A 14,677-nucleotide genomic window follows, 5' to 3' on the forward strand; every position below is an offset into this window, starting at 1 on the left:
TCCCCATTCTGAAGCCTGCTTGCTTTGTGGCAGTTACCAACAACGTCAATATTCTGCTGGGAAAAACATTCATAGCACCTGAACTAAAGGCGATGCTACTTCAGTAGGCACATTCATCACGCTTTACCAGTCATGCAGGCGTGAGAACTCTGGAGCTGATCATCGGGAATTATTGGTGGCCAACAGTATGAAGTGATGTCAAGGACTTTGGGACAGCTTGTTCTACCTGTGTACAACACAAGGTTCTACCTCACCCTCCCTCTGGTTCACTATGTCCATTATCAGTGCCTGATCGTCCCTGGTCCCATATATCCATGGATTTTGTCACTGATCTACCATCTTGCCAAGGTTTCAATACCATCTGGGTGGTGGAGGAAAGATTTTCCAAGGGTTCTCATTTTATTCCATTAAAAGGTCAACCCTCTGCTCCAAAACTGGCATTCATAAGAGAAATCTTCAGACTGCACGGGTTCCCCAAGGACATTGTCTCAGTCCGCAGGGTACAATTTATGTCAAAGTTCTGGAGGTCACTATGTAAATGCTTTGCTGTTAATTTGAGTTTCTCATAAGCCTATCACCCTCAAAGCAATTGTCAGATGGGAGTGAGTAAACCAGGATCTGGAGAAGTTTATTTGATTGTTCCAGCCAATGAAGATGTTTGGGTAACCTTGCTGCCTTGGGCTGAGTTTGCCCACAATAATCTGTTTCATGAGGCATCGGGTCACTCTCCATTCTTCATCCAATATGGTCTGCATCTTGTGTTATCGGAGTTACCAGCCCCCTGGTCAGTTTCACTACCAGTGGTCCAGGGTACAGTGAACCATTTCCTGAAGATTTGGAGAGACGTTAAGAGGAATTGTGCAAGGCCTCTTCTAGGTACAAACTGTTTGCGGACAGGAAGAGGAAGAAGGGTCCTTTACCAAGTCCTAGGGACAAAGTCTGGTTGTCAACCAAACATCTGTGAATGAAGGTGCCCACAATGAAGTTTGCTCCCAGGTTTATTGGGCCCTTTCAGATCCTCCAAGTGATCAACCCGTTGGCCTACCATCTGAGGCTGCCCGGCACGCTTAAAATACCGAATGTTTTCCATATCTTCCAATTGAAACCATTGGTTCTCAATTGATTTTTGACACCCTGCAATCCTCCTTTGGCTATTCCAGTGGACCATCAAGAGGAATATCAGGTAAAGCAAATTTTGGACTCTAAAATGTCTTGAGGTATGGTTCAATTCCTGGTGCCCTGGAAAGGATATGGTCCCAAAGAATGCTGTTGGGTCAAGGCCTCAGATATTCACACACCTCAACTTCTTTGGAAATTCCACCAGAAGTTCCATGGCAAGCTATTTGTGGGGTGTTTGGTGCCAACCCCAAAAAGGGGGTAATGTCACAGCACGCCAGACACCGGCATGCACTTAATGGGTCTGGCAGCGCTAGTCAGCAGCAGGGAAGTGGGTGGGGAGTCCCTGGTGCCTGCTGCTGTGTACCCCGGTCCATTCTCCCAGAGTTTCGCGCCAAAGTGCAGGGGGCCGCAGCTCCCCAGGGGGCGATGCCGCTGACCTGAGTAAAATGTAAAGAGTCAAATCCTCCCACAGGTGACGTTACAGGCGGTGCCTAATTCAAGCCTCTCTCTATATAAGAAAGTCCATGGGTGCACTCCTGTGCCAGAGTATAGGCTCCCAAACATACTCAGTGATTACTACGGCTCATTCCTAGCTTTGTTTGTGACCTGATTCCTTCGCCTTCCAGGTACTGTGCTTGGTATTCTGGTTTTGACCTTGGCCATTCTCCATGACCTGTTTTTGTCTGCTGCCTGGTACCGTCTTGTCCATTCGATTCTGACCCAGCTTATCATCTACATTGTAAGTCTTCATCGTACTCCGCTCCAATCCAGAGCACACCAGCACCTGTATTAGGCAAACAAGTCTGAGGGCCATATCCTATGTGTCAGATGCAGCTAAGTCCAAACCTCCTTGCAGGGGTCCCTAGTGAATACCACTGGCACATTCGACTCCACTCCTTAGTACTAGGTCTCGCCATTCCCAAAATATGGGCTAGCATCCACTACCCTTCCGTGAGTTGTGACACATTCTCAATTTGGAATTGGACAATTAAAACAACAGAGGCTGTAGGGCTGGTGGGCAGTAATCCATCAGCACCACCTTCAAGATCTTTGGACAAAGGAAGCATGAGTGTTATTAATGTACAGAATTTCAAATTGGTTAAAAATTCAACATCTTTAAAGTGGAAGACTAATCAAATTCAGTCCAGCAATGCCACAGCAATAGCAGATATTAATCACCAGGGAGCAACAAAAAAGTTTCCAGGAAATTGAACAAGGTCAAAAGAACCATCTACTGGCCAGAGCACCATGTTCCAGCTATCTCTGCAGCCTTGATTCCGGGACCAGACAACTGGGGAGAAGACTTTCTCAGCAGAAATACTCTTCATCACAGTGAATTTGTAGTATGTCAAGTCAATTAATGTGTAATAAATATTTTTCAACAGTTGCAGATTTCCCTGTACTGTGATCCCATTGAAACTTTTTTTTTTTACTTGAGTTTACAGAACTGGGTTGCACCCACTACATATGACTAGGCAATAGTAAATACTTGGGAGTTTTGAATTTATTAAGCTTGATATATTCTTTCAAAACATATTTTTTAAAAACATATGATGTGCTGTTAGCTAGTTATATGTATTATAAACTATAGTAAATACCCTTCTGCCATATTTGTGTTTTGCCACCATTTTAGAGCCATTGTCGGTGAAGTCACTAAGTACCAGTAATGTGACGTCATATTCTGTGTCCCTGATGTGGAGTAAACCCAATGAGTATCAGGCATCTTACACCTACAGAATCCAGACAAATGTCATATCATCAGCTACAATGATAAATAATGCAATAGTGACAAATGAATTGGCTACAATAATGAATCTAACACCAGGAGAAACATATACATTCATGGTATATACAAGATCTGGTGATAAGGTCACTGAGTCTGACCCTGTGTCAGTAACTACCTGCACAGGTGAGTATAAGTGGACTGGAACATGTAAACATATCAGTGAGACTTGTATAGTTACAGCAATACTAGTGTTTACATGCAGCATCACTTGCGTGGATGTTTGTTATTGCTCTGCTCAACTAATTTTACAAAGACAGTAGTGGCATCTAATATTGTGATATATATATTATATTGTAGACATTGATCACAAAACGTCTTCGTAAACAATATTTGCAGATTTTCCTTCAGGGATTAACACAAAAAGATTCTTGGGCCTCCTAACTTGTGAGCAAGCCAGTTAACCTACTGTAAGGTTGCGAGTAACATGAGCAGCAACTCTATGATATGTAGTATTTGTCTTGGTGACCCATCTACTGGATTGGCATGCATACTGCAATTTCATGAGTCAAGATAAGCTGCCTGATTGGTGCTTAATATATAGTTGGATTTTCCTGTGAAAAAGATCTTGTGACATACATCTGTGTATTTATATATGCATACATATATAATTGTTTGCATTTGGGGCATGCAATATACTATATACATATAGTAATTTTGGACTTGAGAAGCCAGTGCAAATTCTGATAAAAAAAGCTGCGCCGAGTCTCGAGCGTCTGGTTTTTCCTTTATTGCTCCACTCCCTGATGTCACATTGAGATAATACATACTGCAGTTTCCTTCTAGGTAACTTAGGTATAAAATATTGAAAACGCATTCCATATTCATCCCGTAGTTTTTGCGTGATGCTGGAATGAACAGACAAACAAAAATTCCAAAGAATTTTTCTTTGTCTCCATATTCATACACAGTCCCAAGGAGTACATTCCTGTACAAAATGTCTATGTACAGACACAACCATTACAACTTTATTACAAGTATAGATAATGATATTGATCTATATAGTTATATACAATGAAATTGATCAATATGGTGATTTGTTAGATCATTTTCTTGAACATTAGCAGGAATAAAATATGTTTGGACCACTGACAGATATGTATCTGATAACGTGTGATTTTATTGTTAGTTCCCGGACTCGCTGCCTCCATCACACTCAACAATTACAAGTTGGTTAATATACTTGGAGTCTCATGGATGACACCAGCAGGAAAAATGGATCATTATCAAGTCAGTCTAACAGGAGCCATAAATATCACAGCACAACCTGATTCTACACAGACACAATGGAATATGACAGGGTTATTACCGGGCAGAGAATATACAGTCACTGTACAGACACTTAGCGGTAACTGCAGCCAGACATCCTCCTCAGTGACAGAGGCAACATGTGAGTATGACCGGGGTCACGTGACCTTCTTATCATGTGATCATACATAGATTCTGCTGTGTCCGTTCAAAGACTTTATTTGTCAATATTAATTTCACAGTCACCTTTTCAAAATGATTTACTGACCAGTCTGTAAATAACACCGAGGAACAAGAAAATGTTTTTGGTATTTTCATTTATTGAATCTCTGGACTCACATACAGTAGTTTAATATTTGTATCATTGTGTTTAACAGGTCCTTCACCGCCAGGATCTATAATCTTTAATGCAATTGGGACAACCAACATCACACTATCCTGGGGAGAGCCAGTCAATATGACAGGTGTAATAAAGTCATATAATATAACTTATGGGAATTCTTCAAGCACAAGTAACGCAACAAATATCACCCTTCAGAGCCTGACATCTGGGACTAATTACACCATCACTGTGGTAACAGTCGGAACCCGGGGCTATCAGAGTTTACCCGAGAGAGGATCTGTCTACACAAGTAAGTTCTATTTTTCCACATCTAATATTTAGCTAAACTGATACCTACTGTAGCAATATTTTGTTCAGCAATTTTAAATGGAAGAAGCAATAATTTAAATATAGACTTTGTTTTAGCGTTTAATTACATGAAAATATACAAAAATGTTACAGAGCGTTTACCTGCGTGTGTACATTTTAGGCACAAATCAGCACTATCATCATAGCAATGGATATCTAAAAAACCACATTGGGGTAAATGTAATAGTCTGCGACTTGCAGGCACCGGCGAGATCCCGGGCAGTCTGTCCGATGTTTTAAAGTGGCAATCATTTAAAAGACAAAGCCAACCTGGTGTTGTCTTTTAAATTGTTGCCACTTTAAAACATTGGCCAGACTCGCCGGGTTCTCACTGATACCTGCAAGTCGCAGATTATTACATTTACCCCATCGTCACAGAGACCCTTCCTAAACATATTGGTTATTACACATAAACATACGGATATAGGGAGCACAATATGTACTCAAGAAATTCATATTTACAAATTGGCTGAAGAAGTGGCTACTGACAATTATAGCTCCTCTCCCTTTAAAACAACAGACAAGTCCAAAGACCATTAAAGAAAATATAACGTAAGTCTATATCTGTGGCTGTTTTTTGAGTCACACATGTTTTATACTTATCTAATACAGTGTACATACAACTGTCCAGTGGCAAGAAACAGTTTTCAACCCTCCTGATTTATTCTATTTTTTTATTCTATTTTTTATTTTTGCATAAACTGTATGTCACACTTATTTGTTACAGATTTTCAAACAAAATTGAATATAAGACAAAGACACCCAGAGGTAACACAAAAAAAAACAGATTTTAAGTGATGAAAAATGTCATCCAACACCAACCAGCCCTGTGTGACATAGTAATTGGCCCCTTAGTTACTCATCCTACCAATGACTCAAATTGAATTGAGTTAAATAACTAGACACTGATTTAGACTGGATCTAGATCATGATTACTGCTGGCCCTGTTGAATCTAAAAATCACATCAAACATCAAATAGAACCTTTCCAGCTATGTGAAGTTGGCTACAAGGTCTGAACAAGCAGCAAAGTACAGGATGCCACGGTCCAAAGCTATTCCAGAAGAGATAAGAAAGTTATAGAAATATATCAGCCTGGAAAGAGTCACACAGCCATTTCTAAGGCTCTGGGACTCCATGGAACCACAGTGAGAGCTATTACCGCCAAATTGAGAAAAGATAGAAGAGTGGTTAATCTTCCCAGCCTGCCAAAATCCCTCCAAGAGTGCATTAACAACTCATCCAGGAAGTCAAAAAAGAACCCAGACAAACATCTAAGGAACCGCAGGCCTCTCTCGCCTCAGTTACTGCCAGCATTCAAGATTCCACCATAAGAAATAGACTAGGCAAATTTGGTATCCATGGGAGAGGTGCAAGGCATAAACCACTGCTAACCAATTGGAATATAAAGCCTTGTCTCACATTTGCAAAAAAAAACCACACTAATAACCTCCAAGCATTTTGGGTTATGTTCTGTGGACTGATGAGTCCAAAATTGAACTTTTTGGAAGACATGGGTCCGGTTACATCTGGCGTAAAGTCAACACAGTATTTCACAATAAGAACATCATGCGAAGAGTAGAACATGGTGGTGGAGGTGTGATGGTGTGGGGATATTGCTGTTTCAGGACCTGGGTGACGTCCCCTTAATTGACAAAATCATGGATTCTGCTCTCTACCAGAATATTGGTATAATGTCCAGGCATCAGTCCGTGATCTGAAGCTCAAGTGCATTAGGGTTATGCATCAAGACAATGATCCAAAGCACAAGAGCTCAAAAGAAACCAAATTAGGGTTTTGGAGTGGCCTAGTCATAGCACTGACTTGTATCAAATTGAGGGGCCTATTCATCATTACTAAAAAAATCGATGAAGGTAATTAGCTTTAGAACTCGCATGGAGTTCTACCTAATTACTGGAGGAATTCATCATTCCTCCTCTCCATAACTATCTATTCCGTAAAGCTGTCATTTTTGCGATTACAGCTTTTTAGTAAATAGATACTTTTCCCTATCTGCTCTAACTTACCGCAGCTGGAATCAGTGCTGCACATGCGCCGTTACATTCACAAAAGCGTTGCATGTGCAGCACTGCCTACAGCTGCGGTAATTCTGTGTCCGTCCGCTCCCCATCCCCCCTACCTGGCTGCCTGTCAAAGGCTGCAGCCGCGGACCCTGACCTCCCGAAGATTTTTTTTTTTCTAAACTTTACTGTGTTCTGCCAGGAGAACACACAGAGCAGCATCCAGAGCCGGAGGAGGGACCAAGGAGCGACGGAGGGAGCCAATGAGGACATGCCCAAATGAAAGCAGGTAAGTATAACCCGCTATACGCCATCTCAGAATGGAATGTAGTAACACCATCAAATTCTGAAAATACATTATTTTCGGAATTTGATGAATAGCCTAATTTCTAAATCCCCATACTAAAGTACTAACGTACTAATGTATAGGGAGTATGGAAATTAACGCAAACGGACCTAACCAGGATACAGGATATCAGTGATAAACTGCTAAAAGTGGCACAAGCAATTATTAAGTTTTTTCACATGGGTGATGCAGGTGTTGGATAACTGTTTTACAGTACTTCAATAAATGAAATGAACATTTAATAACTATTTTGTGTTTCCTCAGGGTATCTTTGTCCATTATTCAATATTTGAAGGTCTGAAACAATTAAGTGTGATATATATGTAAAAAAAATAAAAAATCAGGAAGGGGGCAAAAACTTTTTCACGCCACTGTAGTTCCTGCTTCTAGACACATCCGGGGCAGTAATGAGGGCGTCATGCACCTGTCCTATAAGACATGAAAAGATATGCCTCCTGATGGATGTGTCTTAGTGATACGGGCACAGCTCTAATGGGCATGGCTGACTTACGTCTCCTCAGCGTTACCATGCTGAACTTACACGAGAGCCCACCTGACCCTCCACTCCGAGCGCAGGTGGCCACCAATGCACGATGCAGGCAACTGAGAGACAGACGCAGCTTACACACAAATCTTACACCAGGCACAGTTTTACTTGGTGTAAATAGACCTACATCCAACTCTAAATTGTTAGGTATCAAAATGTATCAAATATTGCAAATACATTGTGATACATCCCGGCCATATGTGCCTGAATACTGGATTTATTTATCACCGGTATGCAAGTAAACTTGCCCACCCGGACAGCTCTTGTGATATAGAACTGTCCAATCATTGAAAAAGCTTCTAGGTTTATGACATGAGAGCCCAAATATACATGTGCGGCCATCAGCCTGTGCAACGCAAGCTGCGAGCCTTCGTATCCCTCTCCGGGGAATGGCTTTGTGAAGAGAAGCCCATAGGCGTCTATAGACAACACCAAAAAATCTCACTCCCTATTATGGGATCATTCTGAATCAGAGGAATCTCTGGGTCTGATTCAGAGCCGGACGCTATTTGCGCTCGCTCGTTCAGAAAAAGGGGGTGGCTATTCAAATGAACCGTTCGCTCTTTGCGGTCTGTTCACGCCTGTAAGTCTGAACGAGCGAACAAAACTTGCGGTCGTAATTTTGAAAAAGACGCCCAATGGCCGCTCGCACCATACGTTATGTCCGCTATTTATTAGATTAATCGAGTACATCGAACAGCGTATGAACTGCTCGCTATTCTTGTGGTTGGTTTTTCCTACCGCTATATTGCGAGCAGTTCTGACTTTAAAATAACCCAGTGACGTGGTCAATGACGCTGCTGTATTAATTATGCACACCCATAAAACGCCCGTTTTGACCTTCAAGCACGCCTGCGTTCTGATCTCCACTCCCCGTTTTCAAGCACCTTCCCCTGTTACCACCCACATACGCCTCCTCTTGTCACTCCAAATAGCAGGCATTCGCTATTTAGCGAACAAACGATTTTCAGATTCACTGACTGGTCCGTGCATGCGTATTACAAACCGTACGCATGCGCAGATGTGCGAACATCGCTCGGAATGAGCGAACGGCCGCTTACGAGCGGCTCTGAATGAGACCCTCTGTGCACGGACGCAAACAATGAGTTTCTGTATACAGCGCATGCGCAGATGCAAATTTTTGTGTATGTCGGACAGAACTACACAACTGTCACTCAGGAACAGCTCCTACAGAGCATGTTCAGTAACCAAGCCTGTGCGGGTTCCAGAGTGTTGCCCGTTTTGATTGCAGCTTTTTGGCTGCCCTCATTTCTTCCTAGTTTCCATGCTGAATGATTAGATTGCCACCTGACCTGACATTTAACTCACGGGGGGGTGATTCAGCAAGGATCGCAATTGTAACGCTGCAGGCAGGCTATAGGTATATGCACGCAGGCAGCTTTGCAATTCCGTCCTTGCTATAATGCAAATGCAGCAGGAGGTGTATGACACCCCCTGCTGCATTTGCGACCCCAGCACTGCGACGGAGGTGGCAGACTGGGATCATCATCGTGAACATCGTGGGATCACCATCGTGTTAGTGGGAGAGATTTCGGCTCTGTTAGAGCCGAAATCTCTCTGGGGCTTGCAGCCACGAGACCCTAACACAAGGGTCTCATCGCAAGCCCGATGGTCGCGATGGTCTTGACCATCGCGACCATCTTCCTGGCCGTTCGCTATAGCTGTGGGTGGTCATCCACAGCTATGCGAGCGGACAGGAGGCCGTTCTAAAAAAAAAATAAACCGGCCCTGATTCAGAGCGAGTGCTCTGTCAGAGCGTCCGGCTCTGAATCAGGGCCTATACTCTCTATTATAGTTTTTTTCCAGTGTTGTTTAAACTCCGGTGTTCGGTGTCCACGACAGCAGCACAACCATACCCGCATGTCCATCTGCAGTGTTTCCAGGCAGAGTCCCCATACCAGTACTCACAGTGAAAACCATACACTGGGTCGCGACCTGGGTCCACTCTGAGCCTGATTCAGACCCGCTCGCGAGCGCTCTCAAGCGGGTCGATGGTCCCCCACTGCGCATGCGCACGCCGGCTCCGGCGTGCACAAGCCCCAGCGAGTAACAGCAGCTCCGTCGCTCCCGGGCTCACTACAAGACGGGGCGGCTGTTGATATTGACAGTTCGCCCCGTTTTGTAGGCGGGGTGGCTGTGCAAACGGAGGTGTTCCCGAAGGAACGACTGCCATTTGGGGACGGCCCCACTGACATTACGAGCTCACTGGGGCTTGCGGAAGACGAGACCCTACCACAAGGGTCTCGTTGCAAGCCCGAAGGTCGCGATGGTCGAGACCATCATGACCATCACCTGGCCGCTCGTAAAAGCTGTGGGTGGTCACCCACAGCTTAGCGAGCGGCCAGGAGGCCGGCTCCAATAAAAAAATACAACGCCCTGATTCAGAGCGAGCACTCTGAAAGAGCGTCCGACTCTGAATCAGGGCCTCTGAGTATAGTCCACATCCTCTTGTGGGGATTCCTGGTGAAGTCCGGTGGGAGTCTTAGACTCCATGCCAGAGTATTTGGTTGTTTCAATGCCATCTGTTTGCATTTATCATCTGTGTGTGCATGGGTATTCTGATACAGTTGCTGTCTGTCTTGAGCTCCAGCGTTATTGCAATGTACTCTGTATATCTCATTGCATGCTACACACTGTTCCCACTAGTGGCGGTACTCCCGGAGACAATGGAGTCATATGCCGCCGGTCGCCAGCCCTGAAGGGGGCACCTGGCTCCATTGTCCCCTGGCTGTTTTGTGCACTGCTGAGGAGGAGCTGTATAGAGAAGGAGCGCCGCTGATCTGCGCTCTACCTCCAGAGGCGTAACTACGGAGGGTGCCGGGCGCCTGCTGAGTGTGTTACCAGCGAGCGCCCGGCTCCTCCTCTCCTCTCTCCCCCCCCCCACTCCTGAGCTCCGGCTTTCTGGGTGCCGCAGTGCACTATGGAGCGGGCGCCGGGGACGGATGGCAGCAGCACTGGAGTGGGGTTTAAGGTAAGTATTGTTTTTTCTTTTTTTGTATGTGTGCGCGTGGGGGTGGGGGGGCACTACTGAGGGCATTACAGGGGGCTTACTGCTGGGGGCACTACAGGGGGCTTACTACTGTGGGCACTACACAGGGGGCTTACTACTGGGGGCACTACAGGGGGCTTACTACTGTGGGCACTACACAGGGGCTTACTACAGGGGGCACTACAGGGGCCTTACTACTGGGGGCACTGCAGGGAGCATTACTACTGGGGGCACTACAGGGAGCATTATAACTGGGGGCACTACAGGGGCCCTTACTACTGGGGGCACTGCATAGGGGGACCACTACTGGGGGCACTGCATAGGGGGACCATTACTGGGGGGCACTACACAGGCAGGCACTGCATAGGGGGACCACTACTGGGGGCACTGCATAGGGGGACCACTACTGGGGGCACTGCATAGGGGGACCACTACTGGGGGCACTGCATAGGGGGACCACTACTGGGGGCACTGCATAGGGGGACCACTACTGGGGGGCACTACATAGGGGGACCACTACTGGGGGGCACTACATAGGCAGGCTGTAATTCAGCAACTTTTAGCATGTAAAAAAAAAAATACACAATATACATATAACCTTGTAAAGACTGTGTGTGAAGTATTGTTACAATAATGTTTTAATCATTCCACAGGTCTTCCATATCCGCCTACGAACGTGCGGGCCGCTCTATCCTCGTCAGGTGCCGCAATGAATGTTACATTCCTGGCTTTCGATAGCTCTAATGGACCCATAGTGGCGTATGCTCTCATACTGACAACTGAGATAAGTGGTATAAATAGCGTCCGATATTTATATTCATTATTTATATAAGAAGCCGTGAAGAATAATAAGACCATACTGTGCGTGGCCATTTCTTTGGCGCGTGGAATGGAACGTGGACATTCAGAATGTAGACACCAGAAAGTCGTCATGGTCTGAATTTTGAGTTGGACGTTATGTCAACATGGGCGTTATTTTGACATGATCATAATGTCGACAATGTGCATGGCGACAGTTAGAATGTCATCATAGCGTTATTACAGTGTTTGAGCCCTAACCCTATATATATGTATACATATACAGTATATACATATACAGCCTTATTAGCACTAGAACTCCAGAAAGCTGAGCTTCCTTAGTACAATATACTCTCTCTCTATTAATAATCACATTTGCAATGCCATCTGGGTGCGATGCTAGGACCTGAGTCGGATGCAGGGGAGCAATGTTTTTCATATGTGCATGCGTGATGATTGTGTTAGGACAGAGTCGCAGTACACGTCTGTATGCATGGTATCAGGGCGATGTGGTGCCTTATGGGAGTGTCGCATGCAGAGACGCTAAACCACTCGCACAGGAGGCCATGGACAGACAAAGAAACTGCATCTGCCATAGGGCCGGTGCAAGTATCAATGGTGTAACCGATGATGCATCTAAAGAAGCACCAAGCGGCGTTTCAGCACCTACAGATTCTGACAGTGGGGATCTCAGTCCTTGCACGTTCAGACGCCCGGATCTACACAGGGAAGGCAGTAGCGCACGCAGGGGGGGTTTCTGGGTACTCAGAAATTCCCCCTGTCAGACTGGACTGCAGGCACCATGTTCTTAAGCCCTGCCCCCTCACGGCAAATTGCCGCAATTCACAGGTCAATATGGAGAAGGCGGAGCCAATATGACACAATTTCATTTGAATATAGTCATTTGTCCCCGCCCCCTCATCGATTGACCCGCGAATCGCAGCATTTTGCATTGAGGGGGAGGGGCCTAATTAAATAGTGCCAGCCTGCTTATTCCTGTACCGATCTGATGCAAGGTAAGTTTGTTTGTAATATATATGTGACATGTGTGTGTGTATATAATATGTGTGTGCGTGTAAGATGTGTGTATATTTATATATGAATGTATATCTATATGCGTGTATATGTATCTATGTATGCATACCTCCCAACATTTGATTTTGCCAGCCAGGAACTCCCCCGCGCCCTTCCGAAAAGGAGCCGTGGTCTGTCCATAAAGGGGGCGAGACCTGTTGGCACACCCCGTTTACATCGCTAATGGGCGTGTCCAGCATTTCCGAGATGCTGGGCTGCCCACAGGCTTCCTCCCCGCACATGTGCACGGCATCTATTCTCGCTCTGCTTCCTTCCCACCGCGGGACACTGCGGCCTGCGGGTGGGACAGCGGGCCAGTCTCACAAAAACGGGACAGTTGGGAGGTTTGATGTATGTTTATATATATATTTGGAACCCCCCCCCTAAAAATCCTGCATTTGCCCCAGGAAGGACTTTGTAGCAGCATTAGCGCCCAACCCCGAATCAGGCGCTTAGTCATTTCCTACATGGAAACATACTGTAGTAAGAACCGGTATTGGGACACGTTTCATGTAACATCCTCATGGACGTCCTTGCTTGTATGTGTTACAGGTGACGGCCCGCTTGGAGGGATTTTATCTAAAACTTACAGTGATTTTGAGAACCAGACAACAAGCACCTACGTCACTTGTGTCATTGACCCCAGGCTGAGACGGAGCGATGATGGACCACAGGAGATAGACGTGGGAGTCGGTGATGACACTAAGACGCATTCCTACATCAACGGACCACTGGAGCCACAGTTACAGTACCGGTAAGCTCCCTAGTGAGGGGATAGCACTTACTTGGTGGGCACAGTATGAGTGGAGCCTGGGAGAGAATATCGGTTAATAAAAAAATGATTATAAAATATATAGATATAAAATGGATTAATATGTCTGTCCATGATTTTAGTATATGAGACACTATGAAAATCCTCAGCGCAGCTGAGGATTTTAAAGCCACTGGTCAATGAATAAGAGCAGGAAGCATGTGCTGAGCAGATTTATATACTAATATAGCATACACCGATCAATTAGTGAAAGTTCAGTATAAGTGTAGCCAAGCTGTCATATGTACTATTTAGTAGCAAACACTGTCGAAGGTGGACAAGCTGAAACTGCTGGGCAGTATGATGTATGCACACTGGGGTAGGGAAGCATATATAAAAAATACATTGACCATGCAGGTTGGAAATACGACTGGACTCAGCCCTTATCTGATGGTAATATCCACTATCTTAGTGGGTGCAGGTGGATGTATTGCGGACAGATGCTGATGGACCTAGATCTGTCACTACCAGTGAAGCTGCTCACTGGGGCAGCCGATTTTCGAATCAATGATGAATTGCTCCAGCGTCCGCGGCGAGTCAGGGTGTTAATTATCAGGATTCGGACCTCGATAATTAACATCTTGAACTCACACTGGTGTGAAGACAGTGCAGACAGATAGTGGAGATGCTCTGCCTTACAGAGCTACATCTGAACTAGACCCTCTCATTGTGGGACTTTTGGTGGCTGGCAATAATAAAAGTTAATGAGCCAGTGACATAGGGGAGAACTGGCCGCTGGGCCTGTATGGTGGCACTGCAGAGTCATTAATGAAATGTTACTGTATAGAGCTCCCCAGTAACACTCAGATGTATCTCTCCATTTTCAGGGTCAGCATAGCAGGATTCACCGCTATTAGCTATGATCCATACAGCGATACCATCCTGGAGGAACGATCTACTGTAACTTATACCAACTACACAGAATTTATTTCCCCCATACCTGTACCTACCCCAGGAACAGACGTGTCTAACACAGGTATAGTACAATCAGGCTACTGTGTTACTGAGGTACAAAGATGTCGCTGTGCACTGGCTGATGCATACTGTCAGAGAGAGTGTTATACACATTACACTGGTGGCCATAATGGTGGGAATGTATCAAACTACCCAACATCATCTACATGCATTATATATATGTATAATTCATTCCAGAACTATAATGAACTCAATGGTTCCAGAGCTATATGTCACATATGGGTTCCAGAACTATATATCACACAATGGTTTGCA

General features: G+C 45.1%; 1 protein-coding gene across 1 annotated transcript in view; it reads left to right on the top strand.

Annotated features, from left to right (window-relative positions):
- Positions 1–4,597: 4,597 nt before the first annotated feature.
- Positions 4,598–14,677, top strand: part of LOC148539144 (receptor-type tyrosine-protein phosphatase eta-like) — a 40,418-nt gene continuing 30,338 nt past the window's right edge. The window contains exons 1-4 of the mRNA XM_088451796.1: positions 4,598–4,782; positions 11,418–11,555; positions 13,189–13,390; positions 14,275–14,423. Coding sequence (XP_088307922.1) covers positions 4,608–4,782; positions 11,418–11,555; positions 13,189–13,390; positions 14,275–14,423 — 664 coding nt within the window. The 5' untranslated portion in view covers positions 4,598–4,607. The remainder of the gene's footprint in view (positions 4,783–11,417; positions 11,556–13,188; positions 13,391–14,274; positions 14,424–14,677) is intronic.

The sequence above is a fragment of the Taudactylus pleione genome, unplaced genomic scaffold (assembly GCF_031769625.1).
Source record: "Taudactylus pleione unplaced genomic scaffold, aTauple2 ptg000027l, whole genome shotgun sequence".
Lineage (NCBI taxonomy): Eukaryota > Metazoa > Chordata > Amphibia > Anura > Myobatrachidae > Taudactylus > Taudactylus pleione.